The sequence below is a fragment of the Delphinapterus leucas genome, chromosome 2, assembly GCF_059928025.1.
Source record: "Delphinapterus leucas isolate spDelLeu-1000000601 "Yukka" chromosome 2, BTC_Dleu_Yukka2, whole genome shotgun sequence".
NCBI classification, from domain to species: Eukaryota; Metazoa; Chordata; class Mammalia; order Artiodactyla; family Monodontidae; genus Delphinapterus; species Delphinapterus leucas.
The window spans coordinates 82,121,854-82,145,050 of record NC_143130.1 but is presented as its reverse complement, the minus strand read 5'-3'; the positions used below and the strand labels follow the sequence as shown (position 1 = coordinate 82,145,050).

Below are 23,197 nucleotides of genomic sequence, written 5' to 3'. Positions count from 1 at the left end.
CTCTAAACATACTTACTCATAAGTAATGTAAAAATAAGAAAACATGAAGTATAAAATATACATTTCTCTCTAAATGTATCTCCTACTTCTTAGTATGTGTGAGCAAACTTCATACCTTTTGTTTAGTACTTTTAAATAATAAATACGTAGGCAATTACTTCAGAAACAATTTTATGTGCAAATAATCTATAATGTGTTACCCATACGTCCAATTTTCCACAAACAATTAAGGAGTTTTTAAAAAGAAAACCACACAAAAAATTTTTAATAGGTGGACGCCTAGAAAAATAAAGCTTATTCTACTAGGAATCTCAACTTAGAAGTGAGTATTCTCCAAAGTAGAAATTATATAGTTCCATTTCAGGAACAGAATATTCAACTCACCCCCAACATCCACAAATGCCTATCAATCACAATAGTTAAAACCAGATCAAAACGGTCCAACATAATTAGGCTTCAATATATTAGACCATTATGTTCTTCTAAGAAGCTAATAAACCAAAACCAGAAGTACTAAAATCAAAAGAAATTACTAGAGGCTAATTATCATACAGATTGTTAGTTCCTTGCTGTATCCCTTCTAGAAAAGGAATTTTACTGCAATGAAAGTTTTATTTTACATATAACTCGTCATGAATTTGTCATTAATTGTTACATAAATGCTGCCTAGTGCCATTAACCAAATGGCATGACCATTTTATGTCCACAATTCACTTCTGTATTTACAAACAATTTTCATGACTTACAAAAGTGTTCTCTCTCAGTGAAGGCTTAACGTTGAGATGCAATCAAGCATCCACATCTGCTGTTCTGTAGAGACCAATGTAGGAAGGAAGTACTTTAATCCCCTTTCATATGAGTGACCTTATATGAAAAAAAACCCAATAATTTAGAAGTTCTATGTCTCCAAAGGAGATTTCCAGATGCACTTATAGAAATGGTTACAGACAGTAAGAGTTCTAAGAAACATCTTCCATGTCCACATCCTGTTGTAATTTCTGCACCATTCTGTCTTCCAGCTGCTTTTCTTTGCCTTAAAAAAAAAAAAAAAAGAAAGAAATTAAACTCTTGACAAAGAGCTGGGATGTGAACCCTGGCCACCTTGAACCAGGGTCTCTGATCTTAACACTGTACTACCTACCTCAAAGAGGGTTACCTAAAAACTTAGGTAACAATGGTTCATTCCTATTGTTTTTTGGGTGTCTGTCAGTCCATATTATCTATATGTGAAACAATGCTCCAGGATTTTGTCGTTTTTAAAAAAAATTTGGTACAAAAACAACCTAGCTAGGACCTTTGCATAAATCTACCCAATATGTGGTTATAGGATTTGACTTTACTAAGGTTTAGGCATAGCTATATCTCACCAAAATTTCTCTCCTTTTAACAGATTGTACTGGGCACCAGCTGAGTAAAAAGAGTGGTTTCCTAGCATCTCACAAAAGAAATTATGCACACAAGCAACTGCTCAAGTGAGTGCCTAACTGTGAGTGCCTAACTGTAAGTTACATAAGCATAAGGAGGGTTTTTAATACAAAACTGTAGTTCTCAAACTGAAGTTCAGACTCACCTGGAGAGCTAGTAAAGAACAGAGGTCCAAACTCAAGGGGCTTAGACCTCTATGTTTACATACTAAGTCCCCCAAGTAACTCCCACACCAAATGAAGTCTGAGAGCTACTAATATAAAACATTAATCAAAACAGGTATGAGGCAAAATCATCTATTAAATTATTACTCAAATCGTTTATGATTAACTTGGATTTTGTGGAAGCTAGGATTTTATGAAGGGAGAAAAGAAACACCATACGCAACAAATTGACTGGAACTGGGAAACACACTAAATTATCTTTATAAACAGTCATATCATAAATGAGGGAGAACATTTACATGAAAATAAAAAGTTGGTTGGTACCCAATTACATGGACCACAACAATCCAGATTTTTCATTTCTCTACTTAAGGCAGAGAACTCCTGCACAATGCAGTACTTACCTGCAAGAGGGGCCCGGATAAGATGGATGTTTTGCTTCACTTCTTTAATGTCCTGAACTTTCTGTAGTTCTTTATTTTTCTTCAACCTAGGATAAAGGCCAAAATTTCAGTTACTAAAATCTCTTTAAAAGACATTAATTCCTAATTTGTAAAAAATTGTATTAAGTTAGCCACACAAATGAGCAATGGGAACACAATTCATTTCTTGTTCCTAATTAGCTTAAACATGATTCCTGCACTCCCAATTTGTTCATTCACTGTATTCTTAGCACCTAGTCAGGAATAAAACAGGGGTTGAAAAGATATTTGCTCAGTGAATGAAGGGATGTGATTGAAACAAAGAATTAACAAGTCTCAGAGATTACACAGAGTAAGAATCTCTAATTATTAAAGTGTCTGTGTTCTCCATTTGAGGAGAAAGATTTGTAGTCTCTGTGTTACCTAATTTTTTAAATCATTCAGTAATTACAAGAGCACAAAACACAAGACATTCAACAAAAAAAGCTACCAGACTAGTTCTCAAGCATTTGGGTCCTTTTTTGTAATGCTTCAAAAAAAAATTTTTTTTTAAGCCAGAAAGCTGTTGATGCATGCTTTTCTATGACTTTTATGGTGACTAGATCAAAAGTGATGCCCCTTCTAAAGAAATGGCCAATTCCAAGCTGGGGCAGGGAAAATCTTATTAGCCATAAAGCAAAAAGCAAGAAAGGACTCAAAGAAGGGAAAGGACTCAAAGAATGGTGAGGAACTGTCAAAATGACACACAGCCTGCCTGAAGGAATTCTCACTGGCCAACTTGGGACACTTAGAACATCAAAATAATGACAAAGAATTATATAACTCATTGAATACAATAAGAATTAATGAATACACACCGATATGATGTGAATAAATGAATAAATTTTGGAACTGGGGAAAAAGGAAAATGCTCTTTATTAGATAAGAAGGTCAACTAATAAACGGAGAAGAAATGATGAAATCAGAAAAACCACCATTTGGCAACAATCACAGTAGTAACAGATTCAGGCAGAACTCTAATGGATGCGAAAACCAGTAGGTATCAGTTTGAGGCGTAACAGGCTCTTTGCCGAGTCTCAATGTGTCTCCCTCAAGATATGTACTGATTAAAAAGGGGGAAAAAAACAGTAACTTTCCAGTGGAGAAAACTGGCAGACACTACTTTAACCAAGCAATGAAAGTTAACATCACCAGTAAGGGACAACAGGTGCCTCTGCTGGGGTGCTTAAGGGGGACACACTTCTATGATGTTCTGGCCAAAGGGACCTGAATCTAATCACGAAGAAAACATCAAACAAAAACCGGGGAACATTCTATGAAATGACTGACCTGTACTCTTCAAACAGGCCAATGTCATCTAAGACAAAGGTGAGAAACTGTTTGGATTAAAGGAGCTTGAGGAGATATGACCACTAAATGTAATGCATGATCCAGGATTTTCTGCTATGAAGGACATGATTGGAACAACAGGTAAATCTAGTAAGGTCTATAGTATTTTAGCAGTGTTAAATGTCTGATTTAACTATACTGTGGTTATTAAGAGCATGTTCTTAGGCTATACACCTGAAACTAATGTTGTGTGTCAATTATACCTCAATTTTAAAATCCCAGAGAAAAAGAACATACTATTTTTAGGATATATATATAGATGAGAGAGAGAGAGAGAGAAGCATACTTAGGAGGAAAAGGTATCATGTCTTCAACTTACTACGCACAGAGTTAAAGTAAATTTGGCAAAATGCTAACAGAATATACAAGACTTCTTTATATTTTTGAAAGTTTGAAGTTACATGAAAATAAAGATATTTTAAATATTCATACCTGTTCATTATAAATGTAGCCTGGCGTTTCTGTTTGATCTCTTCAACTCTCTTCATTGCATCAACTACAAAAAAAATTCATAAATGTTAACAAATTTATGTACATTCATTCAAGCAGGATGATTATAACCAACAGGAGCTTTCTTTACTGTGGCTAAGAAGTGGATTAAACTCAACAAAAAACTCACCTCAAAAACAATTCCTACTAAAATAGCTGACAAAAGGTATGCACCCTTGGCTGATATCACTGTTGACTCTTTCCCACGTATCATTTCTCTAACTTTTATTTTGCAAAAGCCTTTACTACTAAATTTTTCTTGTACTTGAAACCAGTCCAACGCTTTTCAAATTTTATTCTACAGAGAACTTGGATTAATGGCAGTTAATCCCATTCTTAGCTTGTCATCTCCATCAATAGACTCTACCTTGGCATAAAAGCCACTTTTTCTTCAAGTGCCTAGGGTATGATCTGCACATGATGAACACTGGTAGAATGAACCAATCAATCTGCCACGTTCTTAACCACCAAAACCCAACTGTTTCAGAAAATGTGTAGAGGAGCCTTGGCTATAAGGGAGTTGAGTCCAACTACTCTAGAATCTATAACAGCACTGGCCAATGTAAGATAAATCACATACGTAATTTAGAATTTTCTAGTAGCCACTTTTTTTAAAAAAGTAAAAAGGAACAGTTTGAAATTAAATTTAAGATAGATTTTGTTTAACCCAACATAGCCAAAATACTGTCAGTTCAACATGTAATTAATATAAAAAATTATTACTGAGATATTTTATGCTTGTTTTCATACTAAGTATTCAAAATCCAGCATGTATTTTATATTTACAGAACATCTCAATTCAGGCTAGTCACATTTTAATTGCTCAGTAGCCCCTGGGGCTAGTGGCTACCATACTAAATAGCACAATTCCCAATCCAGATTCTTAAAGTGTAGTCTGTGGATCTGAGTGGGGCAAATGAATGAGGCTCTGTGATAATACCTAAACCAATTACTGTCTAACAGAAACCATAAAATAGAGTACTCAGTAAAATGCACTGAGAGATCAGGGACTGTGTATGCCCTGTTCATCTTTGTATGCTAGAGTCAGTGGTTATTGGTAAAGGAGACAACATCTTAGAGAACACACAGTATTTCTCAGGAACAACATAAACATCATGATACCAGCACAGAGGATCTTAGTAACTGAAGATCCACAGATGACTAAAATATGTACCTTAGTTTCCATATCAAGCTGAATACCCATCAAATAAAAGTAGTTATAGGTAAAAATGGTCTGGAGCTGCTATCTTCAAGTAGTAACAAAAAAGAAAACAAAGGCCAAAGTGAAATAAAACTCAATGGGGTCCAGAAATGCTTTAGGATCTTCCAATAATGTCCCTGCCAAGAGTACCTTTAGGAATCAATTTAATAATCCTATGAAAATTAGCTATGTATGGTGTAGATGTTAACCAGACTTACTTTGGTGATCATTTCACAATATATACAAATATCGAATCATTGTGCTGTGCACCTGAAACTAATATGTCAATTATAATCTCAATTTAAAAAATCCTATTAATCTCTTCAGAAATCCTTGCGTTTGAATCAGTGTTATTTCCTTACTAAATAAACCCAATAAAACCAACTGCTAATCAGAAATTAACTCCTCCTCTAATTACAAAACAGAAGGGAAAGACCTTATTTTTTAAAAAGATAAAAAAAACCAAACAAGCACACCAAGGGGCAGAATACTTAGGCAATTCCCCATTGGGACTCTGATTTTTCCACACAGTTCAGGAAGATAAACAAGGCTTTAGAGGGTGTCAAATGCTACTACAAAGGCCCATAACTTTCCAACTCTTCCTCTGAAGTCTTGTGACTAACTGGTGAAAAGGTGTTGAAAAGTATGCCCTGCCAATAATCCATTAGAGACCAATAAAGTTGGTAGAATTCTAAGTCTTAGCGACTTCTAGTTAACAAACTACATCACCTCCACACCCAAGACTAGAAATGGCTGAAGGCTGCAAAAGCAGGCATGGGGGAAGGAGAAAAGGCAAGGCCAAGGGCCTCAAACAAACACACATAGAGACATAGTGGAATCTACAAGCTAGCTTAAGGAACTACGTTTTACCACATGAGAATTTTTTTAAATTAAAGCCTCTGCTTACTTAAATAAGTAAACAAAACAGAGATAGGTAGGTAGGTAGATAAGAATTAAACATTACTGCTTTTAGTTTCAGTAGCCTATAGCTTCATTTTTACCCAAGTCAAGCACTTAGAAGTTCTCTTAGAAAATTTGTAATTATCACCTTACATGCTGTACTTTTTAACTTTACAGAATCACTAAGTTTTATTAGGTATACAGAAAACAATACTTATATCCCTAAACCAAATTATCTAAACTTATAAAGTGTGTTAGGTTTTTTGTATATTTTAACTATGCCACACTCACCCCCCAAAAGTATTCTACATCTCTATTTTTTTCCCCAGATATTTGAATGTTTTTATATTTCTGTGTAGGCACTTCAAGTAATATCAAATTTAATAATTATGTCATTTTTATAATGGATACATCAGCCAATTCTGAAAAGGATTTGGGATAGCTTATTTAAAAAACCCACAAATACAACAGAGCCATTAAAATAAGGATAAAAGTGTATAAAAGCTAACTGATGAAAAGAAGAAATTTAATATTTAAACAACCAACTGATATTAAAGTTACGGTAATATCCCAAACCAGTGTCTCCTGAAAATCCCCGGTAGTCCTTGTGACTTACTGGTTTTATTCCACAGCTCTCGCTGGTATCTGACAGGTTCATTTCTACGTTTTTCAAATTCAAATGAATTATCCTGTAAGAAGAAGAGAAATACGGTTTTAAGAGAGGTAGAAAGGAAGCATTTCTTAAAACTTTTTCTCCTTTTCACAAAAGTTCTAAGTGTTTCAAGCTATGGGCACATATTAAGATTTCCCCCGGGGTGATCCCAGAGGATACAAGTTTTCAACCTTTTTCTCCTTTAAATACCACGATGTACAAGACAGCCCTATTGAAAACGTCTGTCTATGTATGAGTGATTCTCAAAGGGAGGGGAGGGGAGGGGAGGGGAGAGGATCACCACCATCCCTCATAGGGGCCTATAACAATCATGGGGATTATAAACGAACTAAAAAAGCTTCCCTAATTTCCTATCCTAGATGAGACTCACACCAGAAAACTTTATATTAGTTTGAACCATATGAAATTTCCTTTTCCCATAGATCAAAAAGTCAAACACTGAGAACTGCATATGGTTCAACAAAAATACCTAGCATGTTTATATATTTCCATACCTATAAACCTTTGTGTTACAGCACAGAGTTGAAACCACATCTTCAAATAATGTGGTACTACTCTGCATGATGTAAGCTTCAGCCTGAAATTCTTTAGTCCCCTCCAAATGTAGTTGATATTTTGACAATTAACAATCCTATTTATCTCAAAACATGCAAAATAATTTTGGAAAAACTACAGATACTTCTTAGTTTTCAAATCTATCAGACTCTGGCATATGGAACAGCATTAACTCTGCACTTGGCTATTTCATTTATATACACATGCCTCTGTTCAGATCACAGTAACCTCAGCCATGATAAGGTAAGTGGTCACCAGCAAATGACTATGACCCAGCATCCTTTCTTCACTCATACAGTTGCCACCTGTATTTGAGACGCAACATATCTATTCGTCCACAGTGAAAATTACTTTTGTGACAATTATGATTTGGCCTTATGTGTTGTCAAAAAATATTCTTTATGTTCACTGAAGAACCTCAGGTGTCGAGAAAGACAGGAAAGGGCTTCATAGCAACTACTTAGATACTGTCTTTAAGGAGTGGCGAGGTGGGAAAGAGTCATGGGTTTGGGGGAAGAGGAAGTCCGGCAGAAGGGGACAGTTGAAAGCTCTCCCTCCCTCAAAGGTAGCCTGTGCAGCAGCTTCCCCTCCTCCCTTTTTAAGGATCGAGTGCAGATAAGCTTCACCAGGTCCTTACACCAACTCAATTAACAGCAATATGATGGTGGGGGCTTGCCCCATGGAACTCCCTCACCCCTGATTCCTCACTATTCCTCCTTACACTGCCATTATGAACTAAGCTCTCTGCTCTCAGACACAGAGTCCTGCTAAAGAAATCAAGAAACTGATAAATGAGTCTACTACAAACCTCATCTGAACCCTCACTGAACCCTTTAATCTCTTAACCTCCTTTCAAAACCCTTAAGTAGCAATTTCCAGCTTCAATCCATTTAAATAATTCTCCCCTTGTTGCAAGAGCTAAAAATACTTTTTCGAGAATAAGAAAAATCACTTTTACAAACTAGATTAGGAATTTTTTTCCTTTTCAGAATTCTACAGATTTATGGTTCTGAGGATCATGTGAGAATGAGATTACCAAACCCAAATGCAAATAAGTCACTCATTAACCATTCTATAGGAAGCCTTGTTAGAGTTAATGAAATCACATCTCCCACCCAAAAGTTAAAATTTTGAAAACTGTAAAAACTATACTGATAGCTAACCGTACTCACCACTGTGAGCTCTTTACCAGCTGCTTTCCGGAATGCTTTGGTCCACCTGACCTTGCGAGGATTGCGCTTCTTTTTAAAGTTTTTATGACACTTGGATTTACAGAATCTGAACACCTACAAGAAAAGCGAAAAGTCAATATTAAAAAATTTTATACCATAGGATGTTATCCTACCAAACAAAATATACTATAAAGTCTGAGAAGTAACAATGGTTCTCACTCACAACTGCTTCTACTTACTCAAAACACCATTTAGAAATGTGTGAGACATATCACATAAAATGGAAATTGAACTATTTTTTGACTAAAACAGCATCACAACTAAAGATTGGGGGCCCCAAAAATATGGTTAAAAACGACCATTGGGGCTTCCCTGGTGGCGCAGTGGTTGAGAGTCCGCCTGCCGATGCAGGGGACACGGGTTCGTGCCCCGGTCCGGGAAGACCCCACATGCCGCGGAGCGGCTGGGCCCGCGAGCCATGGCCGCTGAGCCTGCGCGTCCGGAGCCTGTGCTCTGCAGCGGGAGAGGCCACAACAGTGAGAGGATCACAAAACAAAAACAAAGACAAACAAACAAAAAATGAAAAGGCAACCTACTGAATGGGATAAAATATTTGCAAATCATATATCTGATGAAGGGTTAATATCCAAAATATGTAAAGAACTCATACTATTCAATAGCAAACAAACAAACAATACAATTAAAAAATGGGCAGAAGACCTGAATAGACACTTTCCTAAAAAAGACAGATGGCCAACAGGTACATAAAAAGATGCTCAACATCACTAATCAGAGAAATGAAAATCAAAACCACAGTTAGAATGGCTATTTTCAAAAAGACAAGAAGTAACAAGTGTTGGAGAGGATGTGGAGAAAAGGGAACGCTTGTTAATTGTCGGTGGGATTGTAAAGTGCTGCAGTCACTATGGAAAACATTATGGAAATGCTTCAGAAAAAGAACAGGACTACTATATGATCCAGCTATTCCACTTCTGGGTATTTACCCAAAGAACACAGAAATACTAATTTGAAAAGATATATGCATGTCTATGTTCATTGCAGCATTACTTACAATAGCCAAGATATGGAAACAACCTAAGTGTGCATCTAGAGATAAATGGACAAAGAAAAATGTGTATATATACAATAAAATACTATTCATGCCACTGTAAATATGACATATATATATAATGGAACATTATTCAACCATAAAAAAGAAGGAAATCTTGGGAATTCCCTGGTGGTCCAGTGGTTAGGACTGGGTGCTTCCATGGCAGGGGGCCCGGGTTCGATCCCTGGTTGGGGAACTAAGATCCCACAAGCCACGTGGCACAGCCAAAGAAAAAAGGAAGGAAATCTTGCTGTTTACAACAACATGGATGGATCTTGAGGGCATTATGCTAGGTAAAATAAGCAGACAGAGGAAGACAAATACCGTATGTACGATATCACTTACATGTGGGATCTAAAAAAACAAAAACACAAAGCTCACAGATACAGAGAATAAATTGGTGGTGGTTAGAGACTGAGGGAAGGGGGAGAGGTGGGCAAAATGGGTGAAGGGAGTCAGAAGATACAAACTTCCAGTTATAAAAAAAATAAGTCATGGGGATGTAATATACAGCATGATGACTACAGTTAATAGACTGTATTGCAAATTTGAAAGTTGCTAAGAGAGTAGATTTTAACAGTTCTCATCACAGTAAAATAAATTCTGTAACAAGGTAATGGTGACAAATGTTAACTAGACTTACTGTGGTTACCATTTCACAATGTATATAAATATCAAATCATTATGTTGTACACATGGAACTAATGTACGTCAATTATAACTTAATAAAAATAAGATGGTAAATTTTATGTTATGTAAATCTCACCTCAATAAAAACGAATTTAGAGTTTGTTGCCACTGCCCTACAAGAAATGCTAAAGGGAGTCCTTCAGGCCGAAATGAAAGGACAATGGGCAGTAACGAATCCACAAGAAGAAATAAAGAACACCAGTAAAGGTAACTAAATAGGTGAGTATAAAGGTCAGTATTAATGAATTTCTAGTTAGTGACTCCTCTTTTTTCATAAGATTTAATTTAAAAGACAATTGTATAAAACAATAATTATAAATCTACATCACTGGAAATTAAGATTAATTGTAGTCACCAGACTAACCATTAAGAAAGTTACTAAAACTTAAAATATACAAAGAAACAAGAAGGGAATCGCAACAGTACACTACAGAAAAAGCAGTCATAAAGGAAGACAGTAATAAGAAGAACTGAGGAAGAAAAAAGACATGGCACAGAAAACAAATATCAAAAATGGCAGAAGTCCTTCCTTACTGGTAATTACTTTAAACGTAAATAAATCAACTTCTCCAATGAAAAGGCAGAAATTGGCAGGATGAATTTTAAAAATGATCCATCCTGGGACTTCCCTGGTGGCTCAGTGGTTAAGAATCCGCCTGCCGATGCAGGGGACACAGGTTCAAGCCCTGGTCCGGGAAGATCCCACATGCCACGGAGCAACTAAGCCTGTGCACCACAATTACTGAGCCTGCGCTCTAGAGTCCACAAGCCACAGCTACTGAAGCCCATGAGCCTAGAGTCCGTGCTCTGCAACAAGAGAAGCCACCGCAATGAGAAGCCCACGTACTGCAACAAAGAATAGCCCCTGCTCCCTGCAACCAGAGAAAGCCCGCATGCACCAACAAAGACCCAACGCAGCCAAAAATAAAATATTTTTTTTAAAAAAAGATCCATCTATATGCTGTCTACAGGACAGCATAACAGTAGTTATACTGTTTATATAGTATAACTATATTAGTAGTTATACTAATAGCAGGCAAAATAAGTCTTAAGAAAAATGGTTACAAAAGACAAAAAAGGACATCATAAAATGATAAAAGGGTCAATCCAACATGAAGATATAATTTAAAACATATATGCACCTGCATGTAAATCAATGAAGTTACAACACACCCTCACACCGTACACAAAAATAAACTCAAAATGGCTTAAAGACTTAAACATAAGACATGACACCATAAAACTCCTAGAAGAGAACACAGGCAAAAATTTCTGACATAAATCGTACCAATGTTTTATTAGGTCAGTCTACCAAGGCAATAGAAATAAAAGCAAAAATAAACAAATGGGACCTAATCAAACTTACAAGCTTTTGCACAGCAAAGGAAACCATAAGCAAAATGAAAAGACAACCTACAGACTGGGAGAAAATATTTGCAACTGATGTGACCAACAAGGGCTTAATTTCCAAAATATACCAATAGCTCATACAACTCAATAACAAAAAAACAAACAACCCAATCAAAAAATGGGCAGAAGATCTAAACAGACATTTCTCCAAAGATGACATACAGATGGCCAACAGGAACATGAAAAGATGCTCAACGTGGCTAATTATTAGAGAAATGCAAATCAAAACTACAGTGAGGTACCACGTCACACCAGTCAGAATGGCCATCATTAAAGAAGGCTACAGATGGGCTTCCCTGGTGGCGCAGTGGTTGAGAGTCCGCCTGCCGATGAAGGGGACACGGGTTCGTGCCCCGGTCCGGGAAGATCCCACATGCCACAGAGCGGCTAGGCCCGTGAGCCATGGCCGCTGAGCCTGCGCGTCCGGAGCCTGTGCTCCACAACGGGAGAGGCCACAACAGTGAGAGGCCTGCGTACCGCAAAAAAAAAAAAAAAAAAAGTCTACAGATAACAAATGCCGGAGAGGGTGTGGAGAAAGGAAACCTTCCTACACTGTTGGTGTGAAAGTAAATTGGTGCAGCCACTATGGAGAACAGTATGGAGGTTCCTCAAAAAACTAAAAGCAGAGTTGCCATATGATCCAGCAATGCTACTCCTGGGCAAATATCCGGACAAAACTATAATTCAAAAAGATATATGCACTCATATGTTCATAGCAGCACTGTTCACAATAGCCAAGACATGGAAACAAGCTAAATGTCCACAGACAGAAGAATGGATAAAGAAGATATGAGAGACATATATATATATGATATATATATACAAATATCATATATATGTATACACACACACATATATACACAATGGAATATAAAAAAAGAATGAAATAATGCCATTTGAAGCTACATGGATGCACCTAGAGATAATCCTACTAAGTGAAGTAAGTCAGAAAGAAAAGGACAAATACCATAGGATATCACTTATGTGTGGAATCTAAAATATGACACAAATGAACTTATCTATGAAACAGAAAAAGACTCACAGGCATAGAGAACAGACCTGTGGTTGCGAAGGGGGAGTGGGGATGGGAGAGGGTTGGATTGAGAGTTTGGGACTAGCAGATGCAAACTATTATATACACTGAGTTGGCCACAAAGTTCATTCGGTTTTAAGTAAAAATAAAACACACATTTTTCATTTTCACCAAGAACTTTATTAAATGTATTCATTAACCAAACGAACTTTTTGGCCAACCCAACAGAATGAATAAACAACAAGGTCCTATTGCATAGCACAGGGAACTATATTCAATATCCTGTAATAAATCATAATGGAAAAGAATATGAAAAAAATATGTAATATATATGTATAATATATAACTGAATCACTGTGCTGTACACCAGAAACTACCATTGTAAATCAACTACACTTCAATAAAAAAAAAAAAATATATATATATATATATGCACCAAAAGAAAAAAAAAAAACACCAACAGAATTGAAGGAAGAAATAGTTCAACAGTAACAACTGGAAACTTCAAATACCCCACTTTCAATAACGGTCAGAACAAAAAGATCAATAAGGAAACAGAGGACTTGAACAATGCTATAAAACAACCAGACATAATAGACATCAGTAGAACTCTCCACTCAACAGTAGAATATACATTCTTCCCAACTGCACATGCAACATTCTCCAAAAGAGACCATAATTTTAGAACACAAAACAAGTCTCAATAAATCTGAAAAGACTAAAATAATACAAAGTATGTTCTCTGACCACAACAGAATGAAACTGAAATCAATCACAGAAAAAAATCTGGAAAATTCACAAACATGTGGAAATTAAACAACGCACTCAAACAATCAAGGGTGCAAAGAAGAAATCACAAGGGAAATTAGAAAATATTTCGACATGAATGAAAATGATAACAAAGCCTACCAATACTTAAGGGATGCAGGGAAAGCAGTGCTAAAAAGGAAATTTGTAGGGCTTCCCTGGTGGCACAGTGGTTGAGAGTCCACCTGCCGATGCAGGGGACACGGGTTCGTGCCCCAGTCCGGGAAGATCCCACATGCCGCGGAGCTGCTGGGCCCGTGAGCCATGGCCGCTGAGCCTGCGCGTCCGGAGCCTGTGCTCCGCAGCGGGAAAGGCCACAACAGTGAGAGGCCCGCGTACTGCAAAAAAAAAACCGACCATTTTTATAGAATAATAGTAAAACCTTACAAATGATCTTGAATGAAGGGAACGGTTTTAAGGAAAGTCATTTATTTAAATCCCTTTGCAATTCAGAATTGTCAAAATTCACTTTCTAAATACCTCAATGGGGGGAAGGAGTTAAAAGTTTCAAACAACCATTCTAAAACTTCCTTTGGTTCTTTCCACCACTGCACAAAATAATTTCAAAAAAGCAACTAAAACTGACTATAGATTTGTTTTCTAAAGTATTTATTCAGAGATCTACTAAGGAAGATTCTTCACTACTTTAATTCTTCACTTTCATCCCAAAAGATGTGATCCTTTAATAGTGTTTACAATTTAATGATCATTCAACATGCTCCTGAAATGGCTTATTGGGACTCATTTTATAAGTCTAAAATGTATCATTTTTTTACTTTGTCTTAGAACACATTGAAATTTGTGTGTATTACTAGAGGAAATCTGAAGAGAAAAAGTAATTGAGTTTGTAGATCTTGGCAAAGAAAATTAAGTTGAATTATCATACCTAGAAAATGTGACCCATTAAAAAAAAAGGTCAAAATAAGGTATCACCATTTCAAGCTAACATACACACTCACACACACACACACACACGCATATATCACAAACCAAAATACTTTTCATTTTATATACACTTTGTTCTATGGAGACCTTCAAATAGGTCACTAAACACACTAGGACATAGTTTTCTTAAAAATGGTCAATACCAGATCAATCTGATCTAAGCCCTGACCTCATGGAGAGCCCTCTCCTGGGAGACTTGAGTAAAAGCATGTCTACATTCTTGAATTAATTTCAAACCAACTAGAAAATAGGAGAATATGGTAGTCTTCTGGAGTAACTCGCTATAAAATCATTATTGGTAAAATTTCTTTGAGTATTTTCAGCCAAAGTACTATTACCTTTTTTAAGTAAAAGCCTTCAATGTTTAATACCTACTAGATAACTCCTAAACAAATCCCCATTTCTGAGACACACCTAATGAGAGGCCTGAACTTGTCCCAGGTCTCCTCGGTTCCAAAGAGAGCCAATGGGAAGTTACAGGCAAGTCTACTTGAACTCCATACCTAACAGACGTCACCTGAAAAGCACAATGAATTATCTGAAGAGACTGGAGTCATTGAGATGGGATGGGGATTCAATCCCCAAATAAGGAGCAGCTACTATGTGCTTGGATGTTGTACTAGATACAAGAATAATTAAAACATGACGCCCTACGTTGAGAAGCTTAGTCTAGCAATGTGGTAAAATCTCATTTTGCAAACAAGAGAGATAAAGAACAGACTAGGATATAAACAATGGGATATAACTATACACAATAATCAAGTATAAAGTAATATGCAAGTACACATTAAGGAAGTCGTTAAGTCTATGGTGGGGTAGGTGGTAAACGATTATGTGTGAGACAAAGCTTCATAGACTCAAATCTCCCTTTTACCCTAGTCCTCTGGCATCATCCTCAGTCTTCAACATGCACACAAATGATCCATCTGAGCCTCAAAGTTCTTCAGCACCTTCAAGTTCTTATGCCACATTTTCAAGTTCTTATGCCACTAATTCAACAAACATTTATTAAGCACACCTTAAGAGTACGTATATTTTTCCTGTTTGCAAACTATGAAAATACGGAGCAGTAATGCACTAATTCTACTCTTAAGAAACTACCTGAGAAGCATAAGAGGGGAGGTTTCTATGAAAGATGGTCCCAAAAGCTAAGAGCATAAATGCAGAAAGACTAGTTAGGAGGCTACAAAAGCGACAAGTGCCTAATCTGGACCCAGGGCAGGTGGGCAGAAAGAAAGCTAAGACACCACTCTCCTTTGCAAAGGCAGAATGGATAGAACCTATAGCTAGATATAAACGGTGAAAGATTCAAAGATGACTCTCAGTTTCTAGCAGAACTGTCTAGGTGGATGACAGTATCAATTCAGAAAGCAAAAAGATTTGAGGTAATAAGGAACACTCTCAGTAGGCTCACTGTTAGGTACAAACAGGATTTCCCTGTCAAGCGGAAAATTCAGACCTGGAACTAAGGAGATAAAGATTTCGGAATCATCAACAAAGAAAAAAATGAGGTACCTGTTCTTCATTAGTGCTTCAGGGCCTCTACTTATTTCCCCAATCAACTCTGTTCTGGATACACTGGTCTTCCCTACAGCAAGCTAGCTCCCAGCTAATTGAACACTATCCTTGCTAGCAGTATAGACTTCCTCATCAACTTGAACTTCCACTGTGTCTGCCAGATCAACATACAACTCTAGATAGCTCCCATCATCCTTTCTAATTCCCATACCCAGCTGACAAACACTGATGGACAAAAATCATAGTCATGATGACCAAATCATCCACAAAGCCATAATGCCCACCCCATTGGGCATTACACCCCAACCTGACAATCATTTCATTCATTGCTATAAATTCTTTGTCATGTTCCTGAGAGCAGGAATTAAAAATCTTTTGGGCTTCCCTGGTGACGCAGTGGTTGAGAGTCCGCCTGCCGATGCAGGGGACACGGGCTCGTGCCCCGGTCCGGGAAGATCCCACATGCCACAGAGCGGCTAGACCCGTGAGCCATGGCCGCTAAGCCTGCGCGTCCGGAGTCTGTTCTCCGCAACGGGAAAGGCCACAACAGTGAGAGGCCTGCGTACCGCAAAAAAAAAAAAAAAAAAAAAAAAAATGCGTGGAAGACCTAAATAGACACTTCACCAAGGAAGACATACATACAGATGGCCAAGATGCACATGAAAAGATGCTCAACATCACTAATTACTAGAGAAATGCAAGTCAAAACTACAATGAGGTATTACCTCACACCGGTCAGAATGGCCATTAGCAAAATATCTAGAAACAATAAATGCTGGAAAGGGTGTGGTGAAAAGGGAACCCTCCTGCACTGTTGGTGGGAATGTAAATTGATACAACCACTAGGGAGAACACTATTGAGGTTTCTTAAAAAACTAAAAATAGAACTACCATATGGCCCAGCAATCCCACTACTGGGCATATACCCTGAGAAAACCATAATTCAAAAAGAGACATGGGGGCTTCCCTGGTGGCGCAGTGGTTGAGAGTCCGCCTGCCGATGCAGGGGACACTGGTTCGTGCCCCGGTCCGGGAAGATCCCACATGCCACGGAGCGGCTAGGCCCGTGAGCCATGGCCGCTGAGCCTGCGCGTCCGGAGCCTGTTCTCCACAACGGGAGAGGCCACAACAGTGAGAGGCCCGCGTACCGCAAAAAAAAAAAAAAAAAATCTTTTACATGCTCTTTCAAGTTTCCAAACATCGCTTTGGTCCCACACTTTTGGCAAGACCCCTTACTCCTAATTTAGTGAGGTCAATATCTTTCATGTAGAATACAGACATAAGGTGATGAAACAGGAACTGTAGTTCTTTAGCATGTCAAAATCACCTCACTGAATATAGATTCCTAGCTCCTCTTCCTCTCTCCCCAGAGATTCCAATTCAATAGATCTGGTGGAAACCAGGAATCAGTATTCTCTACGAGTGTCCAGTGATTCAGAAGCAAATACAAGAGAGGTCTAATTCTGAGAAACAATGTGTTAAACAGAGGAATGAGATCCATTCCGGTATGAAAGGCAAATTCATGTATCACTCATAAAGTCTTTCACAAAGAGGCCTTATACAGACGGTCCCCAACTTATGATCTTTCGATTTCATGATGATGAAAAAGTGATACACATTCAGTGGAAACCGTACTTCATCATAGCCCTACCCCAAGCCTCTATTACCATCTACAATCCGTCACTTCCCTAAACAGAGAAGTAGCTGCTCCCCTCTGTGCCTTTGCTCAAACTGTTCGTTTTCCTTCCACCTAGATTGCCTTCTCCTCACGTTCTTAAGCAAAACGCAAGATCCAGGATAAACGTCACTTCCTTTCTGTGCCTTTCTACAGACGACCCTCTCCAAAACACCTCCAACAGCTTCATAATACATAACTCTACTATTAAGCCATATGCAACATTTCTATCAACCTCTACAGACTATGGCCGACCCCAAGTCTTATTCATCTGTACAGACGCGGACCTCAGCAATGATGCTTAACCCGGCATGCGTTCAACAAAGTTTACCGAACTGAAGAACGTGGCCCATGTACAAAAGTGGGCAAACAGACTCCCAGCTTCCCCGACGGCGCTGGCTGGAATCGCTCCTCAACCACATCGCAGCCAGCCTCGCCCAACGGCGGCCTAGTGGCCAGCTCCGGTCGCGACGCCGGCAGGAGAACCTTTCCCAAGAGGGAGGTCGAGGTCGGAGCCGCTAGCAAAACCAGCCCCACGAGCCGAAATCCTAGACCAAACCCCACGCAGGGGTAGAGGAACCCCGCGCCGAGCGGGCGCGGCTTCAGCCCGGCGGGAACGCAGCGGAGCGCGCGCTACTCCCGGCCGTCTCACCTTGCAATCGTTGCGAACGAACATCATGCCGTGGCCTGGGTAAATAGGACCCGAACAGAAATAACACTTCTCAATCCGCATGTTGAACGCTCGTGCGGACGCCCCGGCCAGACGCCGCGCTTAAGAGGAAGTGACGTAGCCCCGCCACGGGAAGTGATTCTCTTTCCGGTTCTCCACCCGGAAAAGGCGGTGTTCCTTCGCTCTTGCGGGCCCCTGGAAAGCTAGCCGGACGTGACAGCGCCACCCCGCGGGCGCGCCAGCAAAAGCGCTGCCGTTTGGCGCAGGCCCAGAGTGCGGCCGCCCGCTGATGAAGTCCGCGTTTCTACGCAGGCTTTTGAACTGGCTGTCCGAGCCTCTAGTTTTCCTCCCCACCGTGTCGTATAACGTCAGCATTCACTCACGTCTTGTATATCTTGTTTCTGGTTTGTGCTTTTCCCAAGACGGCTCTCCACACGTGGCTCGTCTCCAGGAACTCATTTCTCTGCGGCCCGAGCCCCGCCCATGATTCCAGTCCCAAGCCGGCTTGCCTGATGTCCGCGGCGGGAACCTGCTGCCACGCGCTGCAACCGAAGCAGCTGAGCCTCAGGTTCGGAGGACTTAAGCGGCAGTGTTTTAAAGACTTGTAGTGGTGGTCTCCACCTTTACTCCCCCACCTCCGCGCTTTTTAATTAATATACATATGTGGTTAAAAGAAATTTTTTTCTTCACAGTAAACTAAAGTTCTCTCCCCAGACCTCCAGTCCTCCTCTCCAGTAGCAGTCACTTCCTTTTATTACCTACCAGACGTTTTCTGTACATAGACAAACATTTGTGTGTACGTGTCTCCACTCCCTCTTCTTGATAACACTGATGAGCATCCTGTTCGCCCTTTTCTGCATCTTGCTGTTATCTGCCTCCCCTCAATGGGATGTGAGCTCCATGAAGGCAAGGATTTTTGTCGTTTTGTTTACAGCTATACTCCCAGTACATAGAACAGTTCCTGGCACGTAATTAAGCATCCAATACACATTTTATTATCAGTGAATACTTCACATTCTCTTCCATAGTTACATAAGCGCAATTGTAGGAGGGTATCATCTTAATTGGTCGCCTGTGTTTGGACATTTGTTTCGTATCTTGTCTCTTATCTTTGGGAGATAATAAGCATCCTTACTAATTTTTTTTTTTTTTCAAAAGAGTTGATTGGTATAGAGTTGCTGGGCCTATAACACTTAAAATTTGGTAGATAATACTAAATGCCTTCCAAAAGGTTTTACCAATTAACACTCAACAAGAACAAATAAGATGCCTACTTCACGACGTCTTTGTCGAACGTGATCTTTGCCAATCTGAGATTAAAAATTTTTTTATTATTATTTTAACTGGCATTTATTTGATTATGAATGGAGTTAGGAATCTTTACAAATGTTTGACATCTATTTTTTTCTGTGAATTGCCTGTTTATGTCCTTCACACAGTTTTCTACTGTGTTGTTGATTTTTAACAGCATTTTACATATTAAGAAATTTAGAGCTTTGCTCTAACTTTCAGAAATTGTTTCCCAATTTATCAATATTTTAAATTTTGCTTATAGCATTTCTCTGTGCAGAAATGTCTTATTTGTATGTATCCAAATTAATCTTTTCTTCTGTGGTTTTGGATTTGGTGTTTTGCTTGAAACTGCATTTCCCTCTTCAAAATTGTTTTTCAAAGATTTTTCTCTATTATTTTTATAGTATCATTTTTCACATTTGAATTTTCAACTAATCTGGAATTTGCTTAAGTATAAATAATAACATAGGATTCCAGTGCATTTTTTTCCCCCCAGTACCACAGGTTGGATAAGGGCATTGCTTCCTCCACTAATTCAAAATATCACTTCTCCATGGGTCTATCTACTTTGTTCAACTGATTTATCTATTTATGTGACAGTCCCAAAATATTTAAATTATTGTAATTTTTTAAATAACTGGGTTTACCAGCAGTCCTCCTCTTCCTTCCTTGGCCTTCTTATTCCTTGTTTCTCTAGCTATTCCTTAAAGTTTTTTCTTTAACTTTAGAATCAGTTTGTCTAGTTATAATCTGTGAATACATGTGTTTTCCTTTTATCTGATACTTGCATTTATTTTTCTTTGCTAATCACTTGACATGCAATTCCAGAACAATGTTAATAACAAAGGCACACATCAGAAATTTCAGTAATAAACATTTTCCCAACACTTCATTGGCAACCAAGATACTGAAAATTATTTTACTTTTGTTTGATCTTCTCCCTCTCTCATCCCCCTCAATAATTATAGAAGAGCCTCATCAGTCTTCCCAAGCTCTTTACACAGTTCCTTCCCAACTCTCTCAGTTTTATCCCTTTATTTCAACAAGAAATTTCCTGCCTTTCTCACCAACATGATAACCCAGCTTCACTTCTTACCTTCAGTGTCAGGGGCCCTATCCCTTATCTGTGTTCTTAATCCCACACCTTAAGGCTTCATTTGAGACTCTGTTCCCTTCAGCCTATGAGCATACTCAGTGCTTCGCTCTAGGCTGAATAGGTGAGTAGCCAGTCTTAGAAATTCTTTCCAATTATTATAATGGAATACAGAGGAAGGGGTTAACAACAACAACGAACATGTATTTCACGTCCAACAGACTGAACTGAAATCTTGGAAATACTATTTCTTTTTGTTTAGCTTGCTTGAGACTTAATGATTCCTGAATCTGAAGGTGTATGTCTGTCACCATTACTGAAAAATTCTCAGCTATTTTCTTTTCATATATTTCTTCTTCCTGTATGTCCTCCTATTTCTCCTTCTAGAATTCCTATTAGACATAAGTAGGAGCCTTAATCTTTCCTCTATCTCTCTTAACCTCCCTCATACCTTATCCCTGTCTGCTGAATTCTATATAATTTCCTCCAGTCTATCTTCTAGTTCACCAATTTTCTCTTCACCTGTCAAACTTGCCATTTAACTTCTGACCATTCCATTTTGAACATCAATAGCTACATTTTTCCATATATGGAAGTCTTTTTCTAAAATTCAAACCAGTCTTGTATCTTTAATAAAGTCTTCTTTTCCCAGATGTTTCCATTCCTTTTATGTTTGTAAGCATTTTAAACATCTTTACTTTATGGTCTCCATCTGATAACTATATTATCTGAAGTTCTTAAGTGCCATATTGCTGGATTTTGGTTCACTGGCCCTTGCTCATGTTTGGGGCTGAAGGGGGTGAGGAAGGAATGGGTTTTCATTTTAAATAGTGAGCTCACTCTTAGCAGGGTGTTTTCTGTAAAAATCCTGTAAGTTCTGGGTGAAAATGTTTTCTCTGAAGAGATTTTACTTTGCTTCTCCCAAGAAATCCAGAGGTATTACCAACCACAAATCACTTTATGTTAGTTTATGTTCATTTTTTGGCTTAGACATTCCCAGAAAAGGGGGCTAATGTAAACTTGAACCTCAAACCTGTGTAAAAGCATACTTATGGTTATAAATGCTCAGGGAAGATTAAGACATAGACCAGGCCCTGGCTTTGTGTGTGTTTGGAGGTAGGGGCCCTCCACCCCAGTATCCTACCTCCAACAGATCCAAAGCTTTCTCCCATGATGGCATGTAGCCATTAAAACCAAGCACCTAGATTACGGATGCTGGAAAAAACCAAACCAAAAGCAAACCACACTCAGTATCAGTTTGCTGTAAGTTCCCTCTGTTGCTGCCATTGTTGTTGCTGCTGTTGCTGCTGTTGTCTGTTTTGTGGAAAAAGAGGGATGGTCTCAGGGTATTTCCCTTACTTTCTTAAGAGATCAAGAGGTCATTAAAAAAAATGTTCATTATATTTTATCCAGCATTATCAAAGTGTTTTATATTGGGAGAGTTTTCCAGTTCTATATTCACCCATATTGCCAAAAATAGAAGATCTGGAAATACCATATAGAGTTTTCCAGCTTATAAAAAGCCAAGCAAAACATTCTTTAGTGTGCAAAAATAAACAAATGGGACCTAATCAAACTTACAGGCTTTTGCACAGCAAAGGGAACCATAAACAAAATGAAAAGACAATCTACAGAATGGGAGAAAATATTTGTAAATGATGTGACCAACAAGGGATTAATTTCTAAAATATACAGACAGCTCCTACAACTCAATATCAAAAAACCCAAACAACCCAATTCAAAAATGGGCAGAAGATCAGAAGAGACATTTATCTAAAGAAGGCATATAGATGGCCAACAGGCACATAAAAAGATGCTCAACATCACTAATTATTAGAGAAGTGAAAATCAGAACTACAGTGAGTTATCACCTCACACCAGTCAGAATGGCCATCATCAAAAAGTCTACAAATAACAAATGCTGGAGAGGGTGTGGAGAAAAAAAGAACCCTCCTACACTGTTGGTGGGAATGTAAATTAGTGCAGCCACTATGGAGAACAGTATGGAGGCTCCTTTAAAAACTAAAAATAGAGCTACCATATGACCCAGCAATCCCACTCCTGGGCATATATCCAGAAAAGACAAAAACTCTAATTCGAAAAGATACTTGCACCCCAGTGTTCATTGCAGCACTATTTACAGTAGCCAAGACATGGAAGCAACCTAAGTCTCCACTGACAGATAAATGGATAAAGAAGATGTGGTAATATATATACGATAGAATATTACTCAGCCATAAAAAAGAAATAATGCCATTTGCAGCAACATGGATGGACCTAGAGATTATCATACTAAGGGAAGTAAGCCAGGCAGACAAATACTATATGACTTAAATATGGAATCTAAACAATAACACAAGTGAACTTATTTGTAAAACAGAAACAGACTCACAGACATAGAAAACAAACTTATGGTTACCAAAGGGGAAAGGAGGGAGGAGGAATAAATTAGAAGTATGTGATTAACAGATACACACTACTATATATAAAATAAACAACGAGGACCTACTATATAGCACGGGGAACTATATTCAATATCTTGTAATAACCTCTAATGGAAGA

General features: G+C 38.3%; 1 protein-coding gene across 1 annotated transcript; it reads right to left on the bottom strand.

Moving 5' to 3' along the window:
* Positions 1–154: 154 nt before the first annotated feature.
* On the bottom strand, positions 155–18,374 carry RSL24D1 (ribosomal L24 domain containing 1). Its single transcript, XM_022579539.2, has 6 exons — positions 18,232–18,374; positions 8,391–8,504; positions 6,607–6,679; positions 3,833–3,896; positions 1,994–2,079; positions 155–1,033 (listed from the first exon to the last, which is right to left on the bottom strand). The coding sequence occupies exons 1-6, from the start codon at positions 18,310–18,312 to the stop codon at positions 960–962; spliced, it is 492 nt and encodes a 163-aa protein (XP_022435247.1). The 5' UTR covers positions 18,313–18,374; the 3' UTR covers positions 155–959.
* Positions 18,375–23,197: the final 4,823 nt, after the last annotated feature.

Excerpts from the sequence above, each read along its gene's own strand:
- RSL24D1 (XM_022579539.2), bottom strand. The coding sequence starts at position 18,312 with ATGCGGATTGAGAAGTGTTATTTCTGTTCGGGTCCTATTTACCCAGGC. Across the intron at positions 2,080-3,832 it reads GCTACATTTATAATGAACAG|GTTGAAGAAAAATAAAGAAC; the intron begins GTATGAATATTT and ends CCTTTATCCTAG. Across the intron at positions 1,034-1,993 it reads TATCCGGGCCCCTCTTGCAG|GCAAAGAAAAGCAGCTGGAA; the intron begins GTAAGTACTGCA and ends TTTTTTTTTAAG.